This window comes from Cardiocondyla obscurior, linkage group LG07 (genome assembly GCF_019399895.1).
Source record: "Cardiocondyla obscurior isolate alpha-2009 linkage group LG07, Cobs3.1, whole genome shotgun sequence".
NCBI lineage: Eukaryota > Metazoa > Arthropoda > Insecta > Hymenoptera > Formicidae > Cardiocondyla > Cardiocondyla obscurior.
This window is the reverse complement of record NC_091870.1, coordinates 4,638,345-4,662,819: the sequence shown is the minus strand read 5'-3', so window position 1 is coordinate 4,662,819 and position 24,475 is coordinate 4,638,345. Positions and strand designations below refer to the sequence as shown.

The 24,475-nt window shown below is 39.1% G+C and overlaps 1 protein-coding gene across 4 annotated transcripts in view; it reads left to right on the top strand.

The window, feature by feature from the left end:
• LOC139104110 (fatty acid synthase-like) overlaps nt 1-24,475 on the top strand; it is a 317,124-nt gene that overhangs the window by 200,503 nt on the left and 92,146 nt on the right. For all 4 annotated transcript variants that reach the window (XM_070659343.1, XM_070659342.1, XM_070659341.1 and 1 more), the window contains exon 10: nt 11,373-11,677. In XM_070659343.1, coding sequence (XP_070515444.1) covers nt 11,373-11,677 — 305 coding nt within the window. The remainder of the gene's footprint in view (nt 1-11,372; nt 11,678-24,475) is intronic.

The window sequence follows — 24,475 nt, the reverse complement described above, 5'->3', positions numbered from 1 at the left end:
TGGTCCTTCACACTCATCTTCGAATGCTGCACGGCGGATTGCAGTTGACGTTGACTACACTTCGTCGAGACTATTGGATATTACGCGCTCGTTTGTTAGTAAAAAGGGTGGTCTACTCTTGCGTGATTTGTGTACGCGAGCGCGCAACAACCCCTACGCAGTTCATGGGGAACCTTCCCGCAGAACGCGTGACGGTACCTCCGCGACCCTTCACGTGGTGCGGCTTGGATTATGGGGGACCTGTGCGAGTTCGACCGTCCTCTGGTCGTGGGATCACTGCGCGAAAGGCATACATTGCCTTGTTTGTTTGCCTATCGACTCGAGCCGTTCATTTAGAACTAGTCACCGACTATAGCACCTCCGCCTTTCTCGCCGCTTTCACTCGTTTCTGTGCTCGACGTGGGTTGCCTCACACCGTTTACTCCGACAATGGCACAAACTTTGTCGGCGCTGATAAAGAACTCGCGATAGCCTATAAGGCTGCGTTGCATGACCCTGACTTCTTAAACAAAACGGCTCAGGACAGAATTTCTTGGAGTTTTATTCCACCCTCCGCCCCCCACTTCGGTGGCCTATGGGAGGCCGGAATTCGTAGCGTAAAACACCACCTACGTCGTGTGGTTGGTGAACATACGCTCACCGTGGAGGAGTTCTCGACGCTGTTGTGTCAAATTAAGGCGTGCCTCAATTCAAGGCCAATTGCTCCCTTATCGGATGCCTACGACGAATGTCAGGTCCTAACACCTGGTCATTTCTTGGTCGGATCTGCTCTTGCGACTCCACCGGAACCCTCGCTTCTCAACCTGGCCGAGAATCGCTTGTCTCGGTGGCAAGTTGTTAGGAGACTATCGGAAAGATTCTGGCGGCTCTGGACAAATGACTACGTGAACACGCTTCAACAGCGTTCGAAATGGCGCAAAATTAATCCGGACGTAGAAATAGGTCGGCTCGTATTGTTGCGCAACCCCGTTCTCCCCCCATGTAAATGGGATATCGGTCGTGTAACGGAAACTCACCCCGGCAGCGACGGGTTGACTCGGGTCGTGACCATAAAAACTGCTTCGTCCACGTTCCGCAGGCCCATCGGTAAACTATGCTTGCTGCCAGTAAAATGCGCGACTTCAATAGATTAATCTAAGAGCGATTTTTATTTTCATTTTTTTTCGTATATTGATTTGATTACATCTACGCTGTAACGCGTCATTTTTTCTTTCATTTGTTATTACCTCAACAGAGTATTTTGTAATCTTCGTTTAATTTTGTATTGCGCTTATCATTTTCGATTTTTTGAACGCTTGTTTTGCGTCAAAATCCGTAGACTAAGCGTGCGATCATTGTAATGCGGATATCAATGTAGTTAGTCCTTAAGTATCGTTTATTAATGAGCTGCGGCCTTCTTGCGTTAGGGACTTTGTAAGTTTTGTTTAAGTAGTACTTCTGTATTGTTATTCCTTTATTTCCTTGTTCATAATTATTGAAACCAATGTTTCAAGGCCGGCGGTTATGTTCGCGAATACCACGTTTCGCTCGCATGGGTCCTTGCCGTGTATCGGGAGCACGTGCTTTCTGCATGTGCTCTCGATTCTACGCGAGCTTAGCCGACGAATTATTCCCCCCTTTTCGGATGTTTCGTCAGATCGGCAGCAGTATTTAGTAGCCGACTAGACACTACGTTACGCGGGTGTTAAGTGCGTTACGCTCCTTTGGTACTCCGCTACCGCGGACTCAGTATTCTATTACGGCCTGCTGGCCCGCATTGCACCCCGACGCGAGTGCAATTCAATTTTGTTTCTTTGTGCGTGCAGCTCATCATCGCTAGGAGCTTTGTTATATGCCGATCTCGACACGGTAAGCGAACGTGGTCGCGATCGCGAACTCCTGGGGCTCCTCCGTTAGATTTACCTCGTTCCGCGCGCAAGATCGTCCGATTCGGTGGGCGTGCTACTCCACGCTCTTGTTTCTCAAGATTTCCGTCGCGTTTTTTGTTGATTGAGCCCGATTAAAAGGAAGTTATCCAAGATCTCCGCCCGAAACGCGTGTAATTCGTATCCGTGCCGAGACCGAACACGTGCGCCGCGCGAGCACGATTAACTTTGTATTTTGTGAGAATAAAACCATTAATTTTGTGTTACGTTCACCGATTGCCTCTTTAATTTACCGAATTTTTTGATCCTCGAGTGTACGGTCACTTCTGGTCGTCCCGGCAGTCTTTCACGCACGCAGAACGTGAAACGTTCACGCGTGTACACGTGAACAAATTAAAATAATAAGAAAAATAAAATATAAAGAGAATAAATAAAATCCACTCTTGGCCAACGTAGACGTATTGTTTTTAAACAAATTACTTATTAATACACATATATTAAAAAATAATTACATGTGATATAATAATAAAGTATAAAAGAATTAATAATTTAGCTGTGTACACTTTTTTTTGTACATACGCACACGTTGTTGCTCAACGGAAACCGCGAGAAAGTGGTGGTCTCTTCCGTCAGGAGGAAATTAAAAAAATTTGTTTTTATTATTTAAAATTAAATTAGATAATTAAATAATTAAATAAATAAATAATAAAATAATTAAAAAATTTTAATTAAATAATAAAAACAATTTTTTATATTTTCTACAAATAAAGAAAAAGTAAAAAGGGAACAAAGAATAGATTAGAAAAATAGATAAAAGGATAGGTAAAGAGAACAAGTAAAAGGATAGATAAAGTGAACAGATTTAAAGGATAGAGAACAAACATAGTATAGAACAGTTGTAAAGAAAATAGAAAGAGATAAGTATAGAAGAGCAACAAAAGTAACAGTTATGATTATTAATTAAGATCACTTTATACAATTTGTAATGTATAAAAAGATTAGAAACAGTATTCCATATACATATATATGTATATATAAATGTATACATATATGAATGAACTGTTTACTATTATAAGTTATAAATATTATATATCCATACAATAATATACAAAGCTATTAACAGAATAATATCCTGTTTTTTTATTATAAGTTGTCTAAAGTGATCCTCACATTAAAAAAAAAACGTATACATGCTTTATTTAATTCTGCAATATATATACATATATATATATTGATGGTGTCGATTTTAAAACTTTCCATCTTAATATTTTTTTTTGTTTTAATTTTCAAAGAAAAAAGTTTTAGACCAAAAAAAGAAAACAAAAAATAAAATGTGTTTTATATATCATTAACAAGGAATAAATTCCGTTTTAATGTTATATTTATAACATGTTATACTTTTTCCAAAAATTCTGTGTCTCAAAAAAAATTATTTTGCTTTTTATAAATATAATTAATTTATATAATTGTTTAATACATTTTAACAAAATAAAAAAACTAAATTTATTTGGCAAAAGTTATTGTTACTTTTTAAATTGCATTTTTGTTATATAGTAATAATCTTATATTTATTTTCTATATATCTATTTAAAGTTAACTCTATACTTTGTCATTTTATTGTTATTATATTTTTCAAATGAAAAAGTACAATATCTAATATTATTTAATGTGCACAAGGAAAAATTGTATAACGCGATTTTGCATTAAGTTATATTAATAAAGTATCCTCAGTTTGAATTAAGTAAGTGCATCCATATTCTTCAAAATGAGTGTGGAAACTTCTGAATTTTGATAAAATATTGTTTTAAATTATTTCCATTTTAAGAGTGTTTTTTGTCCTTTTGTACTTTTATTTACTCCGGGTTGTGGCATATTTCTTGATTTCAGCTAGGTAGGTCTGTCAAATATGACTTGAATATATGATCACAGAATATGACAGTGTTATCTTCGTATACCCAGCTAAAAAGTATACATAGCTATACTTTCATATTAGCCAAAGCCAGAAATGCCAGAAGGAAGGTCTTGCTGAACTGAGAACAGTTTTTAAATTTTCTTCAAATCATAATTTTTTTTATTTGTAAAGATGCAGAAAATGTTAATAGTACTTTTCCACATTGGGTCACTTCTTAAATTTCTTGATTTTTTGATAATTATTGGCAATCTTGAATTTCTTGACTTTTTTAAATGTCTCGACTTTCTTGAACTTCTTGACTTTCTTAAAATTCTTGAACTTCTTAACTATTTAAAATGTCTAGACTCTCTTGAACTTCTTGATTTTCTTGACTTTCTTGAAATTCTTGAACTTTTTGACTTTCTTGATATTCTTGAATTTCTTAACTTTTTAGAATGTCTAGACTTTCTTGAACTTCTTGATTTTCTTGACTATCTTGAATTTCTTGATTTTCTTGAAATTCTTGAACTTCTTAACTTTTTAGAATGTCTAGACTCTCTTGAACTTCTTGATTTTCTTGACTTTCTTGAAATTCTTGAACTTTTTGACTTTCTTGATATTCTTAAATTTCTTAACTTTTTGGAATGTCTAGACTCTCTTAAACTTTTTGATTTTCTTGACTGTCTTGAATTTCTTGACAGTCTTGAATTTCTTGACTGTCTTGAATTTTTTGACTTTCTTATCTTTATTCAATTTCTTGAATTCCTTGAATTTTCTTCAATTCTTTAAATTCAAGAATGACGTATTTTTTTATTTTACGTTGATATAGTATATCTTCAGTATTATTAATGTTATGTAATTTCTTTTGGAGTATTATACAGGGTGTTTGAAATAAGGTTTCCTTCCCGGTAACTGTAGATAGATATCGGGAATACAAATCGAAAAGTCAGATATTATTTAGTAAAATTCGTAACCGTTACCGAGTAAGAAATTACTGAATTTTGACGAATTAGCGCGGAGCACATAATAAGTCGGGCGCGGCAGGTGAGAGCTGGTGGGTTTTAGAGAGAGAACGGGGGTGAAACGCCGCGCGACAATATTGCTAATAATATTTCGGACACCCTGTATAGACGTAAGAGCGACAAGGAAGCTGCGCGTGAGTGAGCGCGACAAGCGAATGACTAGAAATGGCCCTGTCGTCTGTCGCGCTCATTTACCCGCAGTTTCTTTGTCCCTCTTACGCCTATACGTTTTACACATTTTAAATTTTATTAAATAACGGTTGAGAATTTTACAAAATGGTATAGAACTTTTCTTTGTCTTAAAAACTTCTACCTGTCTAAAAAACTACCTATCTCCAAATTCTGTCTACATGACTTTGAGACACCCTGTATATTCAGCGCGGACGCTATTTTTAAATATAATTGACATTTTAATAGTCTAGTAAATTTGTCGATTGATTGGACGTATTATTTATATTTTTAATTTTTAATTATACGATAACAACATAATATACGCTAACAATATACAATATTATTTAAAAAAAATTAGAATAGCAGTAATTACACAATGTAGTTTAATAGTGTATTGCGTTTATGTTACTTTGTGTTTTTTCATTGTTTCTGCCCAGATTTTAATGTTTGTACTTCTAGCATCATTTTTTGTAATACCGTAGCAGTAAGTAATTTTTGTGTTTTACGCATCACCCAAAAGTTTATTTATTATTAATGATGGCGTCAATTTTATATTTGTAAATATAAAGTAGCACTTTAAACAGTGGCGGGAGAATCAGTAACAGAAATTGTTGCTTATATTACGTGCTTTGAACCAACAATTCGACGATGGTTATGACAATATAACAAGGACGAAGATCATACTTTACATAATCATCGTAATCATAATCGTCGTTCTCATAAAATTAGATTGGAAGAAGACGAAGCACTCGTCCCTGCTGTTGTAGATTGTTCTTTTGGCACAGTTCCAGAAGTGATTAACAGAGCAAACTTAGTGGTATCAGATAGGGCAGCCCGGCAACGTTTAAACGAAACCATGTATCACTGTTGTCATTCAGCCTGCAAAATACCGTTGACTCCCGATCACCGGAAGCAACAAGTCACGATTTGTTTAGAGAATTTAACAACAAATCGTGCGAAGTGGGAAGCCATGATATGAACAAACAAAAAGGTATTTGTATCATGTGCTGATTACAAGTCAAACGTATGGCGTCTAATCAATCAACGGCAGGCTCTAAATCACGTCGTTCCTACACATCAAAATGCGAAAATATCATGTGCGATGTGGGGCTGGGTATCCAGAATTGCAATTAAAAAATTAGTTTACATTGTAACACGAATAAATTTTGCAGAGCATTTTTGCATACTGGAAAAAGTTCTTTTTCCTTCAGAACGGGAATCTACTCTGCAGAAAATATACCAATTATCCGATTGATGTATGTAAAAATTTTACCTATGGTAGACGTTTAGGTTCTTTTGCGGTTGTTCCAGATTGTACTATTTACGAAGAGGCAAATGGATTGTTCTCGCTTAAGAGATAAAGTCGCAAAAAAAATGGGTGGCACGTGAAAAGTGAATGTTATTAAGTAAATACGAAATGAGTTAAACTGAATGTTTCGAGTAATTATCTATAAACGTAAGTATAAATGTTCGAATTATGTAAGCGATAAAACTGAGTGTCGAGAAAGATTATATTAATCCGTACTCAATAAAATTGTTCAAAATACTTAGCACGAAGCTCGATGGACCTTGTGGCAACCGGTACGATCAGAAGAGTTAAACAAAAAAAATATTGATTACACGTAATGAGTGACGTTTTTAACAAAGAGACAATAAATGCAGTTAATAATTTACACTGTATAATATTTCACTAAGATGAAATATTCCGCGATACTTTACAAAAAGATGAGATCAAGTACCAAACGATGCGTACGATTTGAGAGCTCACGGATAATTAGCAGGACAAGCCGGTGTCGTCTTCGATAATCTAAGACAAAGATTGAACGAGTAGCAATAGATCGGGATCAATTTCCCGTGAGATGCTGTCTTGCGGCGGGCTCTTCAATTATTTTTACGTATGTTTCAACAATGCAAAATAATTCCACTGTGTATACGTCACATGAAACACAAACGTGTTTTCAGAATCATCCGAAGATCCACTTAATTGACTGGCTAGCTCGAATGTCAGATTTAAATGTTATAGGGAATGTCAAAGCACAAATAATTTAGTAATAGAAATTTCGAAGAAAAAGGACGACAGTAGCATTAGTCGACTATATGAGAGAAGTCTGGGAAGAACTTCGGTTCCGACCAGATTTTTTTCGCTAACTCGATTCGATTTCTTTCGATATCTAATCGACTCAATCAAGTGATCAATCGATTTAGATATTCGACGAATTATTAATGATTGTTTCCGCAGCTTAAACCACGATTGATTTTTTTTAAAGGCAGTAAAACTTTTATAGCGCGAAAAAATACCTATACAGGTTATTTGCGTCATTACTAATGTATTACGCTTTTGAATGTTGTGTGCTAATATTCAACGAGTTTCGATTTATCAAACGTACTCGTGCGCTTTTATTGGTTACTGCCGGCAAGAATCCTATCAGAATTCTCGGCACGTGCTCAAGCTTACGCATAAAAATATCTCATTTTTTTTTAAAGAAAGGTCTCTCTGTGGCAGCTTTTACAAACCGCCGCAAATGACTGCCCGCCGAACGAAAGCAAGGCCGCAAGCACGGACTCTTGTCGGTCGACAACCTGCCGTTGCAAACCGGCCGCGGTGCGAAAGCGCGCCGCTAGGTGACGCAGCGGACAAAGTATTAGCTCGAGAATAAGAACACTCCAAGCCATCTATATAAGTCGACCCGACTGAGCCCAGAATAACTTTTTCGATCTTAGATCAGAAAGCATAAACGTTAAATAGTGCTTGTAGAACGACGCACAGTAGGCTATATTAAAGCGAATTGGTGCTTGCAAAGCAACGCACAGTGAGCTACAAGTGACACTTGAGAATATCGCAGATGTCACAAGAAAAGTAAATTAGCAGGGCTGTATGCCGTTTAAAGCCACAAGCGTCAGTGGACCAAGAGCGTTCGCAACACCAGGAGCAACTCGTAGTACTCGGCGCAGCCGAAGAAAGCTCGAGGTCACGCTGGTTTTGGCGCCGGACATTAGCTCGCCGGATAGTACCACGGCACAAGAACATTGATATCTTCGCCACTGGTACACCAGGAAACCCAGACTGAGATGATTTCTCACGCACCTTATTGTTACATTACCAAGACTGAAACACAGATGAACGCTTAAGCCACGACGGAGAGTTTGTTCGACAATGAACCTATAACTCTCCATGGCGACGAGAAGTGAGGGCCCATCCGCGTAACACTCACTGCTCCGCACATCTCATATAAAAAGCATCAGAAATAAATTTTGGACCGTCATCTAACCAAATCAGCATCAGTAGATGCAATTTTCAAGAATTATCAACACAACCTGTATATAGATAAAGAGTAAAAATCCGATTTCCAAAATACCAATCTACTTCAATTATAAATACACATCTACACTCTAATATAAAACACAGAACACGTCACCTCTTCGAGTAGAACGCGAAATATTTTGTAAAGCCAAGTAAATTCTAATAAATTTGTTATCACCGTGCAATAAAACTCACGAAAAAATAAATCAAAGGATCCGGGTGTCATCATTTCGCCAAGAAACCACATTTCACGAGCCATACAAGCTCGTGCAGGATACATCCACTCCTTCAAAATTACCACAGGCATTTTTTTTGTTCAAATAGCTGGCTAATCGGTTATGTTTGGCCAATACTATTATTTTGTCTTTTTCAAGATAGTAATAGTGTATATTGTTATCACATATCATGTTATTATTGTATAATTAAAAATTTAAAATATAAATAAAATGCACAATCGATCAACAAATTTACTAGATAATTAAAATGTTAATTATATTCAGGAATATCAGCGTCTGCGCTGCATATATGTTTTTCCTATGCGTACCCGCTTAAGGCAACATGTGCAAATAAGAGAACTATTGCACGCCACTAGCAAGTAAACGCGAATCTCATATGCCTATTCTCTCAATCGCAAGGTTTCGCTATCGGATGAAACATCAGAAAACTTCCCACGCATTTTTTTCCTTGTCCTCTTCGTCTTCTCGACGCTCCACAGCACACGTACGCGCTTCGTCGTGCGAATTGACACACATCTCGCTAGCTCATGCAAGCTGGGTGCCGTTGCCGCTAAACAATCGTTATTTCAGCTAGTCGGTGTACATGCACAATTGTCTAAAAATATGTAATTGTTTATTATGTAAATTTTTTTTTACTGCATAAAATAGAAACAAGTACAAATTTTAAAAATAAGTCACTAATTTTACATATAATTGTGATTTAATTTCAGCACAATTATCTATTCTTATAAATAAATTATCATTTGTAATAGCATTATACAGTGTGTTTTACATGGAAGGTTAGACGACCCAAAAAATAAAAAAAATATGATACTTTGTGTACATGTAGAGTAGTTCATCTGTAACACAAAACTATTTTTTGTTTGTGCTAAATTTCACTTCAAAGGGGTGAAACCACTCTTTACAAATAGAAGGGTTTTTTGCTTTTTTTGATATAACTCAAAAACTATTTAAGATATCAAAAACGTTTTATACAAAAGTTTTATAGTAAAAACAACTATATTTAACTGCAGTAACAGAATTAAATAAAAAAAATTTTTAACAAAATTGATTATAAAATTATAAAAAAAAAAATGTTTTTTTAATTCTATTATTGCAGTTAAACGGAGGTGTTTCTATCATAAAACTTTTGTATAAAACTTTTTTTGGTATCTTCAATAGTTTCCGAGTTGTATGGAGAAAAGTGAAAAACCTCTATATATAAAAATACTTTATTTCTTTAAAAATGATTTTTGAGCCGCAACTAAAAAATTTTTTATTTATTTGTTACTCTATATGCGTAAAGCTTTTCATTATAAGAACGATTTAATCAGGTAATACGCTCAATAATAATAATAAGTTTTCCACCAAAAAAAGTTAAAGAATCTTTAAATATTCACCATTGTGAAACTTTGTGTGCAATAATTTATTTTTAATATAAAACTTTTTTGTTTGTGTTTCAATTTTCACTTTCCTCCATACAACTCGGAAACTATTGAAGATATCAAAAAAAGTTTTATACAAAAGTTTTATGGTAGAAACATCTCCGTTTAACTGCAATAATAGAATTAAAAAAAAATTTTTTTTGTAATTTTATAAACAATTTTGTTAAAAATTTTTTTTATCTAATTCTGTTACTACAGTTAAATATAGTTGTTTTTACTATAAAACTTTTGTATAAAACTTTTTTGATATCTTAAATAGTTTTTGAGTTATATCAAAAAAAGCAAAAAACCCTTTTATTTGTAAGGGGTGGTTTTACCCCTTTGAAGTGAAATTTAGCACAAACAAAAAATAGTTTTGTGTTACAGATGAACAACTCTACATGCACACAAAGTATCATATTTTTTTAATTTTCGGATTGCCTAATCTTCCTTGTTAGATAAACAATTCGGTATTTTGGAAGTAGATAGTTTTTATACGGCTAAGTTAAAAAGTTATACCGTTTTATTATATTTGCATTAATAGGCATGATCGCGACTTAGTTCGCAATATCTTGGTTTCTGCGATGTTTTTGTTTAACCCGGTGCGTTGCAGCTGACTCGTAAAGTATCGGTGGTCTATCCGAAGTTTTCTATTCGGTCGTTTTCGGCTGCTTCACGACTCCGTATTTCGCGAGATCGGTGAGTTGTAGATATCAGTAGCGTGATTAAAACTGACATCGTCGGAAAACAAGTGTTTCTTCTCTGCAAATTTTTGCATTATTGTCCGAGAATCGGTTGTGTTTTTTTTGTTTCGACGGGTATCGTCCAGATTTGTCCCACTCTGTGAGTGACAACCTCAAGTCTTCTGCGTTATTGCATACTGCATCCGTAGCACAAGCCTGTGTCGAAATTGTGTTCGGCAGTCACATGTCGGTATCTGCTAGCCTATAATCCAACCCCGTGATTGCATCGCGTACGTAATTTTTTCGAGCGATCGATTCTCCGACGATCCATCCGCAGTCAAAATCTCTGCTTTGAAAGAGCGTCGAATTCGAAACGCTCGACAAGATTTCCGCCGTGTTGCGCGGCCGCATTTTTAAAGATCAAGATCTCCGCTCGAATCAGTTGACGATCACGTGCTTAACACACTGCAATATTGTATAGACAAGTGTATGTCGAGTAATTGTTCATTTAAATATAATTTTGCATGTAATCATTTCTTTAATTAATAATCGATCAATTATTTGAGGACATCTCTTGACGTATTTGTTTTTAAATTCCGTTCGATCTTACACGGTGTACACGCGTGGACAAAGCAAAATGGCAATTTTTTAAAATTTGCGTAATATAGACAATAACAGCTTGCGGAAAGAAGTGATTGACAAGCTGGAAATATAACACGATTTATAAGCTCTATTTACTCTTAAACATTAGTCCTTTAACCTGAGACACTTTTTGTAATAATTTTTAATAACACTTACAGATGGGATCATTCAAAAAATGTGTTTGTACTACGACATAGTGGCAGAATGAAAATTACTTCAAGAGAAAGAACTATGGAAATCGATGCAAATGATGATGAATTTATGTATTTATTAAATCATGTCGTTAATAATAAAAATTTATTTCCCGCTATGGGATATCTTTTTTACATATGGAAGATGATTGCATCATTAAGAAATCAAGATTATTTTAATACACCAATTGTATTTGAAAATGTTAATTTTATTCGTGCTACAATGCTATCAGAACAAAATAAAATCAATTTAACTCTTTCAATACAAGAAGGTAAGCCATTTATTGTTTCAATTAATGTTCCCCCTCGGGACCGGGGCCCCTCGGGGGTGATACATATTTAACACGGCTTAATGCCGCGCGCCGGGTCTTAATTAATTGGATGGGCAGGGGACAATTGCCCCCCCTGCCAGTGGGCTGGTTTGCAAACACGCGTTGGGGGAAGCCTGCCTTCCCCAATTCACGGTTAATATATTAGTACAACGTGCTGCACCGGTTCTTCGGCCGGGGCAGCGCTCTGGCAAACATATATAAAAATATTAAATAAATGTATAAATATTGTTTGTATATAAATAATACTCATTGCTGCCCCTGGATCTATTACAGATGTTTTAGCGTCAATATAATAAAAATAATCCAGGGGCCCGCGCGGCAGCTTTGCTTAATTAAATTAAAAACGGTATATGCACTCCATTCCGCGACATTCACACTCGTTTAAAATACAATATTTTCTCGCGACATTCATTCTCGGAACATTGAGGCCCACACACGCACTGTTTAATGCGCAAAAATACATATATGTACAGAAAAAAAATTAGATAAGTAAATAAGTACAAGGTGCGCAAACAGGAAGAGAAAGAATAAAAAGAGAAAATAATAAATAAATAAATAAATAACTAGAAAGAAAAGAAAAACTGTGGGCAGACAACGCATGCAACGCGACATACATACACATACGGAATAAATTAGGACGATTGCATATCACAGAAAAATATATATTATTCTAATCATCGTTAGGCCGTGCGGGCCAGCGCCGGCGAATGGTTCTTGGAGGCGTCGCAGTCGCCCCAACCCCGGCGAGGCGGGAAGGAGCAGCGTACTGGCGAACGCCGGACACGTGTTCCACGTAGATGTCCCTCGACCAGCTAATGGTCTCCGATATCATGAGGCGGCGCATCATAGAGGCATACGAGTTGCCAACTCGCAGCAGGCGTAGCACCTCCTCATTCGTCGGATCCCACGAGCCGAGAGCACCGATGACGAAGGCCGTCACGACGACCCGGTATCCCCCGCGCTGCAGCGCCTCTGCCAATGGCGAATATTTGGCAAGTTTCCTCGCCCTGGCATCATCGAACGCCTTCCAGCGGTTCTCGAAGGACATCGTGACGTCGCATATGACGACACTCTTGGAGGGCTCGTGCCTGACCACGAGGTCTGGGCGCAGCTTCGCCAGATCCCCATCGATGCCCTCCACCCGCTGGTTAACTCGTTTCTCCCCTGGCAGCCGACAAGCCCTCCACAGCCGATGCAGCAACGCGTCGTGTCTTTTCTGGATGGCGGCCGTGTGAACCCCGCAGTGGTTAATGACGTGGGGAAGAGTTTCGTCGGCCAACCCGCAACGCCGGCACCTCCGGTCCGACTCCCCCCAACGGCGTGCACCGTTCAGGGGGAGAACATCCAGTCTGGCTCGATGGATAAATCGCCAGTCGGCGAAGCGGGTATAACTGCCGCAGCGCACAAAGTGGTTGCTCACTCCCGCGCGCCGCGACACGTCGTTGACTTTTCCCTGGTCCGGTTTAGCTAGTAGATTGTAACTGTAAAAAACCGCCACCGCAGCGCGAAGTCGCGTCACCACCTGGTCACGAGCGCCAGGTGAGATCTTAACGACTGCCTCGGCTCTGGGGGTACCACGGCATTCAACGAGCAGCTCCGCGGTCGGCCCGACCCATCGCCACCTCAGGTTCAGCCTCTTCGACTGTCTCCGCGCCGCGTTCCTCGCCCTCGACCACAGCGACTGTTCGCCCCCTCCGCGGAAGTCGTAATCTAGCGAGCCTGATAGAAAAGCCGCGATGTCCTCGTTGGTCGGAGGACGGCCGATACGCCTGGCTACCACTCCCGCCAGAGACGTGTGTGCGACGCTCCTGACCGTCGCGTCGCCCGCCGTAAGCATACGAAAGGCGTGCGCGACGGCCAGGACGTCAGCCAAGTCAGCTAGCGGAAGCAGTCCACACCCCCATCTGGGGGGGAGGTAGACCACCTCCGCGCTCGCCCTCTGCGGGAGATTGAGCCAGGCCTTGGTGATACGCCTGATTTCTTTGTCCGCGATACGGAGGGGACGGTTCATCACCGTGGCGCCCCGAAGTAGGAAGTCCACGCGTGGCAGGATGTTAGTCGCCACGGTTTCCACCTTTTGCCACGGGGCCAGAGGGGTTCAGTCCACTTTGCGGATGTCTTCAAGGAGTCCCCCGATGGTAGCATATGGAGTCTGGTCGACCCCGAAGCCGGTCGGTACTCCGAGATACCCATAGGACTCGCCTTCTGCTATGGGAGAAACGGGCTGTCCCTGGAGGTTGAAGACCGTAGGCAGGACCCTTCCGCCTGCCCTCGCATCGATGTGGAGGGTGGCACATTTTTCCGGGTTGAACCGCAATCCCGCCGCCGATGCTTCTTCCTCCGCAACAGCAAGCAGCCGCTGCATTCCCTCGGGCGTGTCGGACACCAGTGCTATGTCGTCCGCGTACGCGAGAGTGCTAATGCGTACACCCGACAGATCGTACCCCGCATCAACGCCGGTAACTGCACGCAGTACCGAGTCGATAGCGAGGTCAAATACTATCGGGCTCAGCGGACAACCTTGGCGCACCCCCGAGCGAATTGGGACGGGATCTGTGAAACCGTCGGCGGTCCGCACCCGCGTGGAGCACCCATCATACATGGAAGCCCATATATTGATGAGGCCCCCCGGCACCCCCGAACGGGTGAGAGCGTGGCGGATAGTCGCGTGCGGGACCGAACCAAACGCGTTGGATAGGTCCAGCCACGCCACTACCGCCTGCCGTCGAGCCCTCCGCGCGTCAGTCAGGATCTCACGCAGGACAAAGTTGTGCTCAAAGCACCCCTCGTCCCACAGAAATTCCTTCTGAGCCGGACTCAGCTTGTTGTTCTCGATCGCCCAGCCGGTCAGACGGTCGGCTACGAGCGCGGCGAAGAGTTTCTGGGTGGTGTCGCCGAGAGCAAGAGGACGCCAATTGTTCAAATCCGCGCGGTCACCTTTTTTGTACATGAGTACTGTGTTGGAGATCTTCCAGGCCACGAACACTGCCTCGAGTCGTAGGCATGCGTTGAACATTGCCGTCAGAAGACGCGCCCCCAGATCCGTTGCACGGAGGTCCTTGTACGTAACCCCATCCGGCCCCGGCGCAGAGTTACTCAGCGCTTCAGCCGGCGGAGTACGACTCGCACCGTGAACGGCTCCGTGAGGTACGCGTCCTCATCACCGACCGAGGGGTCAGCGCGCTTCACCGCTGCCCCGGCCCCGGCCAGGTCCTCCCCTCCGCGATACAGCCCTTCGAAGTATGCGTACACCCGCTCCTTCTGCACTTGGTAGAATTCCGCGGGCCCCTGCAACACCTCTCGGACTGCCCTGCGTCGGTTCGTCCTGTACAGAGCCTGCAGGCGAGTGGCTTCGCGCACCCAGCCCCCGCGACCTTCTTCTGAGTTTGAGGAACCAGCCGGTGCCGGTCCTCGCCCCCCACGCCTAGCATCCTCCCGCTCCCGGCCACACCCCCCGCCCCGCCGCTTTCGAGCCCCCCGCGACCGTGCCGAGCGATCACGGTTGCCTAGGGCGCCGCCGCCGACCGCCTTAGATGCATCCTCCCCGAAGAATCTGGCAACCAAGGCCGCCAGCTCCTCCAGGTCCGCAACCGTGCCGACAGTCCCCGCCCGCCCGACCAACGCATCCTTTCCGCCCTCCTGCGCGCACCGCGCGGCAATTCTGCCGCAACGGGCGCCGGCTGGCTTCCGGGTTGCAGGTCGGTCGAGGCGGGGGCCTGCCGCGGCCACCGACGGCGTCCCGCGCCCCCGCTGTTCTGACCCAGGCTCGGCGGAGTTCTCTCATCCGTTCCGGGGCCGCCAGTTGCGTGTGCGACCCGCCGACGAGCTCCACCACCCGGTCCATCTACGTGACCACTCGGATGTCCAGCGGTCTGGTCTTTAGCACGCATCGCGCGCGTCGCTCCTTTTCCGCTCTCCTCACGGGGCGCAGCAACCACGACGATCCTCCTCTCAAAATAAAATCAATTTAACTCTTTCAATACAAGAAGGTAATACTATACTTTATAAATGACATTTTAGACAAGATCTTAAAGTGGATAGCATATGACTATCGTATGGTAAGAAACAAATTAAAATTTGTAGATTCAAAGATATGTTTTAATCGCATTTGGTCTTTATCATTTACAAAATATTTGTTATTTTCTATTAACAATGCCATCTATTTAAAAACGAAACAATTAATTCTTGCACGTAATTCTTAACACCTTTACTATTATCATCAAAGTTACATGTATAAATACATATTACATCAAATTGATTTTAAATTATAGTGTTACATTTTAATTTAGTTTGAATATAGCTATACTTTTCATTTCTACATACAGGCTGAACTAATATTTCTCTCCATCTGGAATATCTCCGATATTGTTAGAATTACAAATAGTTTGTACTTAAAAGTTTCCTGGTTTAAACCAGTTTATCTAGGCAGACCGATCGTAACCGTCTGTCTCGCCCCGCGCGCTTTCACTTTTCTTATCGATGATAGAGAACGCAAGGATTGGGGAGTATCGATGGATAGAGCGTCTCCGCGCGGTGTGGGAGGCAGTAAGTTCCGCCCAAAAGACATATATTTCAATAATTATTATTTCGCTTAATATTACTCAGAATAAAAAATGATAAAGGACTTTTCATCTTAAAATGACGAGATCTACCTAGTTCTAAAGTTTGTCTACATGACTTTGGGACACCCTGTACATTATTTTAATAAAATATAATATATTGTAATATAAAGTATTTTATTTTTTATGAATTAAAAGTATGATTAAACACATATGAATATAATAATTATTTTTTTATTAAATACTAGAAATTAATTTATTTAAATAAAATATTTGTTGCGACGTTTTAATTACATATATTAAAAAATAAAATTAAAAAAAAATCCAAAAAAGCTGGTCTCGAACTCGAGACCTCCAGCGTTCTAGCCGCGCGCCTTCAACGCACGACCACGCTAACAGTTGGAAGTTAGGTTTATCGTCTCGGTAGATTACACACGCGCAATATTTTAATAATTTTTTTCTCGTTAATTAATGGGCATTGGCAAGACTTATTGTACCGCGTATATCGGGGAGGGATGCCAAACAACATATATTTTTTTTAACAAAATCTCGGGGGGCGCGGCTTGATAATCCCCTTGTGAGAGAAAAGATGAGGGAGAGTAAGTATTGGGAGAAGGAGGAGAGAAGAATGTGCAGGGTATGCGGAAGAGTTACGGAGTCTTGGGAGCATGTTTGGGAAGAATGTAAAAGTTGGGGAGCAGAAAAGATGTAGAGAAATTGGGTAGAAAGGGTGCTAAGCGGAGAAGGGGAGAAAGAGGTATAGATAAGAAAGATACAAGAATTCAGGGAGGAAGTGGTCGGGGAGGAGAAAATAATGGAGGAAAGAAGAGAGGTGGAGGTGAGGGAGAAAGAGAGAGGGTGAGAGTGAAGGGATAGAGAATGGGGTGAGAAAGGGGGGAAGGGTGAGTGGAAAATGGATTGATAATGAGAGGGAATAGATCGGAAGTGAAATGTACAAACAAGAGTGTTTCGGAAGCGGAGGTCTGAGAGAGAGTGAGAGAGCAAAGTAGAATAAGAAATTATAGTTTTAAGACGTTATGCGAAGGGAAAAGGTGTAAGAAAGTGTGAGATGGAGGAGGACGGGAAATGAATGAGTAAGAGAGCAAGGAATGAGTGTGAAGATTGTAAGAGCAGACGGATGAGTTATAAGAATGCAGCGATGTGTATGTGTGTGAGAGGATTGACGTTATTATGATAAATTGTAACCCGAAGAAAAAGGCAATAAAATATATCTATCTATCTACAGACAATTAAATTTTAATTTTAACAAACTTTCTTTCTCCGTGAACAAACTTGGATTGTGAAGCGATAGAACTTTAGTCAAATTTCTTTTGTTGTGGCTGAAAATACAATGTGCTAACGTTCCTATTCGAATAATCAATATCTAAGCGCTTGTGAGAGTTTACGAGGTATTATACAAAATTTATTATGATTTCTTGCTCGTGCCGCAAGCTTCTTTTGTGCAACCACTGTTGGGTATATTATTCCTCGGCGACCTTGGATTCCACGGCTTCTTATCTGTGCATAAGGTAAATAAGTTGTGGTTAATTATTGTACGGGTGTTGCTGTTATATTGTATATTTCAAACACTTTATATAATTTTTAGATTCATACACACACGCGCGCGCGCGCGCGACTTAAAACTGGTGATAACTTGGAAACAACGCATTTTTGTACTTATGTTTATATTAATTTTTGTTCTTGTTTTTGGTTCCTTATTCATCTCCCGAGCGATTGACCTCGACTTACGGAACACGCTGTATATGTATTGACATGAGTTGTAAATGTTTAAACAAATTTTATTATATTATAAATATGAATTGTTTTACAAAATTCTCTTTTGTAATACATTTTTTTATATATAAACGCAACATATATCAACATATTTCTGTTAATTTCTTGATAATTGCAGCCATTATAAAATAAAAACCTTAATTTTGATTGTCACTCATACAACATTAATTACATGTATTAATGACAATGTGGAAAAATACAAAATATAACTAAACGTATAAAATTTTAACTCTTCTTTAAACCGACATTCGTAACCTTAATTTTAATTGTAATATTAATAATACAAAAATAAGTATGCACATATGCAAATTAATTGTTTTACAGTAACTGTATAAAAATCAAAACTTATAATATGAGTTTTACAAATGAGAATTACAATTAACGCCGCGGGGATGTTACGCGGTCGTGGCCGGTTTATTTAACGCGAAAAGGCGGGTGTTAGTCCTTCGAATATGCGAGTTACGCGGAGACACGCGTTGAGCACGTGGCCGGTAGATGAGATCCGCACAGAATCTGTAAATGAGTTTCACGCTTGAGTTAGTCTTTAAATTGATATCTGTCTGTTTAACTGTTCTTGAGAACTCGCACTGAGTTTAAACAATGAGTCACAATTATATTAATCGTGAGTTCACACGCTGCGAGATGTGATGAGCTACTGAGCACGAGGTTCAACACGCCTCGTGCTGCAGGGTGATGTCTTCCAGAAGATTCTTGGCGTGTTGCACACTGCGAAGATGATCTGGATGAAATGTACTGGAGACAAGGCGATGAGTTGAACGATGAGTTGAACGATGAGTAAGAATTCTGAGAGAGGCACACTGCACGTTGTTGCACACGAGATGATGCTTGGCACGGCTGAGTGAACACTGATAAGCCTCGAGCCGGCAACGCCTTCGAGAATCGGAGGCAATTATCGAACGACGGATCGATATCGATCCGTCACCGGCGATCGGCCACGAGGTGCTGCCCCCGCGGCGGTGACATGATTAATTACTAAATTGAAATCTTTTAACAGTAACAAAATAAAAACCAAAATATTTTTTAGAACAAAAATGAGATTTTAAGTAAGACTTAAATAAAGATTTTTACTATTTTACAAAAAAATTATACTATTATACTATGAATGCGCAGCGATAGTTTAACATAAATAAACTGAAGTAAACTTAAATAAAAATAAAATAAATATTAAAGCGCAGTTTCCATATAATAAACAGCAGACATAATAGATTTTGTAGATTTTACTCAAAATATTTCACGCATAACGTTAATTATTTTTGTCATTTTTATCCTTTATTTTGTCTTCTCTTTCCTTCCTTTGCTTTGCGAAACGTAGTGTTACGTCCAGGCCGCTGAAGGTTTAAGATAGGAGGAAAAGGATGAGGCAGGTCTGGGTAACTTGACCTCAAAATCTCGAGATACACAACAAATAGTGTACTCGAGATACCGTTCACACCTAGAGCTACGATAAGAGTCAATGTCTCGAGAGACAATATGACGTCTTATTTAAGCTGCGTGATCGGTGGCCGCTTATTTTGATAAGGTGATAGAAGAATCACCTGTTATCAGGGATGGGGCCGGTGCGACTTAAAGCTAAAATAATCAGAGAACTCGGATTTAAAAAAAAACAATAACAAATATATTTTCGTAAAATTACAAAGTGAGGTAGATTATAAATTTAACTAATAATATTATATTAAAATTGGAATCCACAAAGATGCTAATTAATTGGAGGGGAAAAGAAATTTGATAGGTGCGATTCTGGGACTACGAAGGGAATAGAATGATCGGGATGATAGACGTAAATGACAGGATCGTTATCGGATAATTCTGTTTTGACTGCTGGAGGAGGGAAAGATTGAAGTTTCGGAGGTTCTTGAGGCGGGTGAGGATATGTGGATGCTACTTGATCGAGGAAATGTCGGTATCGGGAATTAGGCAAAGGAGAGAAAGCAGAAGAGAAAGAATGTGAAAAGCTTGGGAGAGGAACCGGAGAAGGGGGACGAGAGAGAAACGAAGGAAGGCGGTGAGGTGACGCGATCGGAGTGGGCGAATATGAAGGGCCTTGGGCCTCGCAATAATCTGCGTACAGTCGGAGCTCGGGGTAGCACACTTTACAGTTGTAACTTCCGCCGCATGGCATAGGAAGTCTCCTTTTTAATTCAACGAGCAAGTAGTCGTAGTCCGACGAATGATTATTAGAATCCGCGGAAGAACGTGGTTGCGTTCGGCTCACTATAATTGAGCGATTTCCAATTTTTAAAAATAATACAGAAGGTGGTAATTCGGAAAAGTGAGAAGTCGACTTACTACTTAAGCAGTTTAAAATCAGGCAGATCAAGCGTCGAAATATGGTTTGGCGTCTAAACGTCCTGCTAATGGATCGGCGAATTCGTGCGACCGGTGTCCGGAGTAACGGCGAAATTTGATCGGCTAGCGGATCGGTTGATTTGAACGACTAGCGGATCGGCTGGTTTGTCTTTCGATTCGGAGCATTCGGAATTTTCACACGAAGCGCGGTTAGAATAATGGCAGGTGCCGAGAACTTTTTGAGAATGAATGAATGTTCCGCCCGCTCGCGCTTTTTATACAATTCAAAAGGGCGTTGTTTACGGGTGCCGTGCGCACCGCTTATCGTAGGGCCGTCTGATTCACTTTTCCGAATTTTCCGTTGTTATGACTCTTTTCTTAAAAACAATCCACTTGACCTTTCATTTATTGTTAGTCATCTTTGTGGATTCAGAATGTTCTGGAAAGAAAGAAATTAAAAGGGCGTGGACGTAACAGTAGCTATTCTGCTACTATACTATCAAACTCGGCTTCTGTTAAATTAACATGCCGTGAAATTAGTTCTCCTAAAAAAAAAAAAACATTAATAAAATGTAAAAAATATTTGTATAGTTTATTAGTAAATAATTACATACTTCGACTACTTTTTATTATACGTAAATTACCTATTCAAAAATTGTTTCGAATTCCTTTCATTGAACATAACATTACACATTTAATTGTTAATATTTTTTTCATAACTCAATGTATATTATGTTTAGGATTGTTTCCTCCTGTTTTCTGCAAATATTCCTTATGTAAAAATAAAGTATTTTTGGCAAACAAATATTTTTTAAATAAAACACAATTGCTATAAAATGTACTTACGAACTGAACGACTGTGTCTGGGTTTAGACGATTGTGAACGAAATTCAGAGTTGAATTTTCGACGCGCGTTATTTAATGAGATGTAAAAGGAGATAGAACTCGATTTGTTTAACTGATAATATATATCTTTGCAACGATTTTAACAGAGAAGTATATAATTGCTTGAAATGGATATAACAACTGATCGCTCGCGCTCGCACGCGATCGCTTTATATATGCTCGCACGAGACCAACGGCAATGTAACGTTACGAGCCATTTGAATTAATCGCAATAATACAGAGATAATAGATGCGACCCCACAATAGATGAAAAAACATAAAAAACAAACGGCAACTAATAATAGAAGCACAAACGATAACTACATTTGCTGGATGTTCCTCGGAAACACTGAGAAAATTCTAGAATTAATATATTTATTCGCTGAATAAGATATTTCGGCGACTGTTAGGTTGATATTAGACGAAACAAACTGCTCCTTAAAAATTCTTTAATAATTCCTCGAACTCCTTTATGCGCTTCACTGTGTCAAGAGGTAAAAATTGTGTAATTAATCCGTCATTAATTACGGGATCTAACCCGTTTCTTTTTATAACGTTTTCTATTTTTTGCAACCGTTGTTTTATTTCTAGTAATGTTATGTTTGTCGTTGCCTGGCACCTCAGCATTTGTTCACATGTCTCTGTAATAAACCATGTACTCTTTAAAATATATATACAAATGAATAAAATATTATAATGCAATTAAATTATTTTATAAATTAAATATTATAAAAAAATTAAAAAATACTTACGTTTTATGTTCCAATTTTCTTTGTCCTCTATATTATACTCCCCGGATATTGTAGTCTCCAGAATACAATTGTCTACTGAAACATTGCAATTAAAAATTATGTTAGATTACGCGTGTTTCATATACACGTATGTATACATAAATACACAATATATGTATTAAATGAATAGTTAAGTACTTACTGTCAAAAATTACATGTATGTCTTGAAGCTGTACAAGGTGTTAACGCAACATACACATCAGTATGTTGGGTTGCCTATCGACCTATCGACAGGGGCGGGCTACTAATTTATCGACACTATCTACAAATCGAGTTACCGAAATACTGCAGAATGCTGATCCATCTTTCCGGCGGGAGGGAGATTAAGTTTTGGCCACTCTAATATAATGTCAAATGTAAAATTTATAGGATAATAGGTATTGTATTAAATAATATAAGGTTTAAATAACAAAAATTAAAATACGGGAAAACAACACATATAATAATTTTAATTATAAACATATATAATAAACGGTATCGTTTATAACATATAAAACATATAAGTATATTTATACTTATAATAAATGCTTGATGTGACCACCGTTTTTTTCTAAACATATCGCCACTCTTCGCATAAAATTTTCTTTTACTTGTTTTAATGTGCGAGGAGTAATTTCAGAACACGCGTCGCGAATTCTTTGTTTTAATTTTTCAGCATTTTCTGGTTTATTTTTATACACTTTATTTTTATAATAACCCCACGCAAAAAAGTCCAGTGGCGTGAGATCCGGAGAGCGTGGTGGCCACTCCTGAGAACCATAAAGCCCGATCCATTTTTCGGAAAATTTTTCTCTTAAAATATTTCTTGCCAAACGAGAAGTATGAGCGGGATGTCCATCTTGCTGGAATCTCATTTCCAGGCTTTGTGCCAATGGCACATCCTCCAAAAGTTTGTGAGCCGATTCAGAAGGAACTCTGAATAATATTCAGCATTTACATTGCCTTGATTAAATTCAAGACCAATTACATGATCTCCTATAATTTCGAGCCACACATTAACAGTCCATCTGTCTTGAATGTTTATTTCTTTAATACAATGGGGATTGTGCTCTGCATAATGGTACTTGTTTTGCCGGTTTATGTACCCATTATTTCTAAAAACGGCTTTATCAGACCACAGAATATTTTTTAAGAATGGATCATTTCCAGCATCATTAAAATTTACCTGCAAATTATAAATTGAAGTCTAGTTAGTACGAAGCTGATGGCACCCGTACAACACACACGCTTAAAAGACGTTTTAAAAATATTTGTACAGTCTAAAAGACATCTTAAAAACATTTTTTACAAGTTTAATGTTTTATCGATAGTAATAAACAATAATAATTACGTTTAGTATATTGTAATAACAGAATAGCAAATAATTTTTTAAATAAATTTACATGGTTAATAATCCATTCACAAAAATTTAATCTTCGGTCCATATCTTCAGGTGTAAGTTTCTAAGAAGTATGCCGTTTAAATGGATGCATATTTAACGAATATTTTATAGTTTTATGCACGGCAACATGGGACATATTTAAGTCCCTGGTAATTGCTCTCGTACTTGTATGAGGATTTGCCACAACAGCCTCTTGGACAGCATCGATAACTTCCCGATTTCTTTGTGGAACATGAATAGGCCTGGGGGATTTATAAAACTAGCCATTTGTTTTCAATCTCTCACAGAGACGGTGGAAAAATCCGTGGTCTACACGACGTTTGTTCGGAAATCTATTTGCGTACAGAGCAGCCGCTTGCTTCTAATTTCGTTGGCACTCACCATAAATCAGTATCATATCGGTTAATTCCTCATACGAGTATTTTTCCATTGTAATTTCTCAAAAGTTAATGAGACCGACCGTGTATGTTTACGCGACTTGTGTGACATGCACGCTTTGTTTTGATGTTAACTTTTTTAAATAAAAGATAAACGGCATTACGATTTTCAGGAGTTTTTCGCGTGGGGTTCTTTTAAAAAATGATATGTATAAAACTGAATCAAAACATGCCGAAGTACTAAAAAATAGAATTGGCGACGCATGTACCGAAATCATTTTCGCATACTGAGACGAGTGAGGAAAAATTTTATGCGTAGAGTGGCGATTTATGTTGTTTTCCCAATTTTTAATTATTTTATTTAATTTGATTTAAACTTAATCTCCCTCCCATCGGAAAGATAAATCAGCATTCTGCAGCATTTCGGTAACTCGATTTGTAGATAGTGTCGATAAATTAATAGCCCGTTTTTGTCGATAGGCAACCCGACATACTGATGTGTATGTTGCGTTAACACCCTGTATATTTTCTTTAGGTGATAAAATTAAATTTTCCTTTTCTAAAAATTATTTTATTAATTAGAACAAATATTAAATAAACACTTAGACAAAATTATATATAATTTTGTGTTACCTTTACGTTTA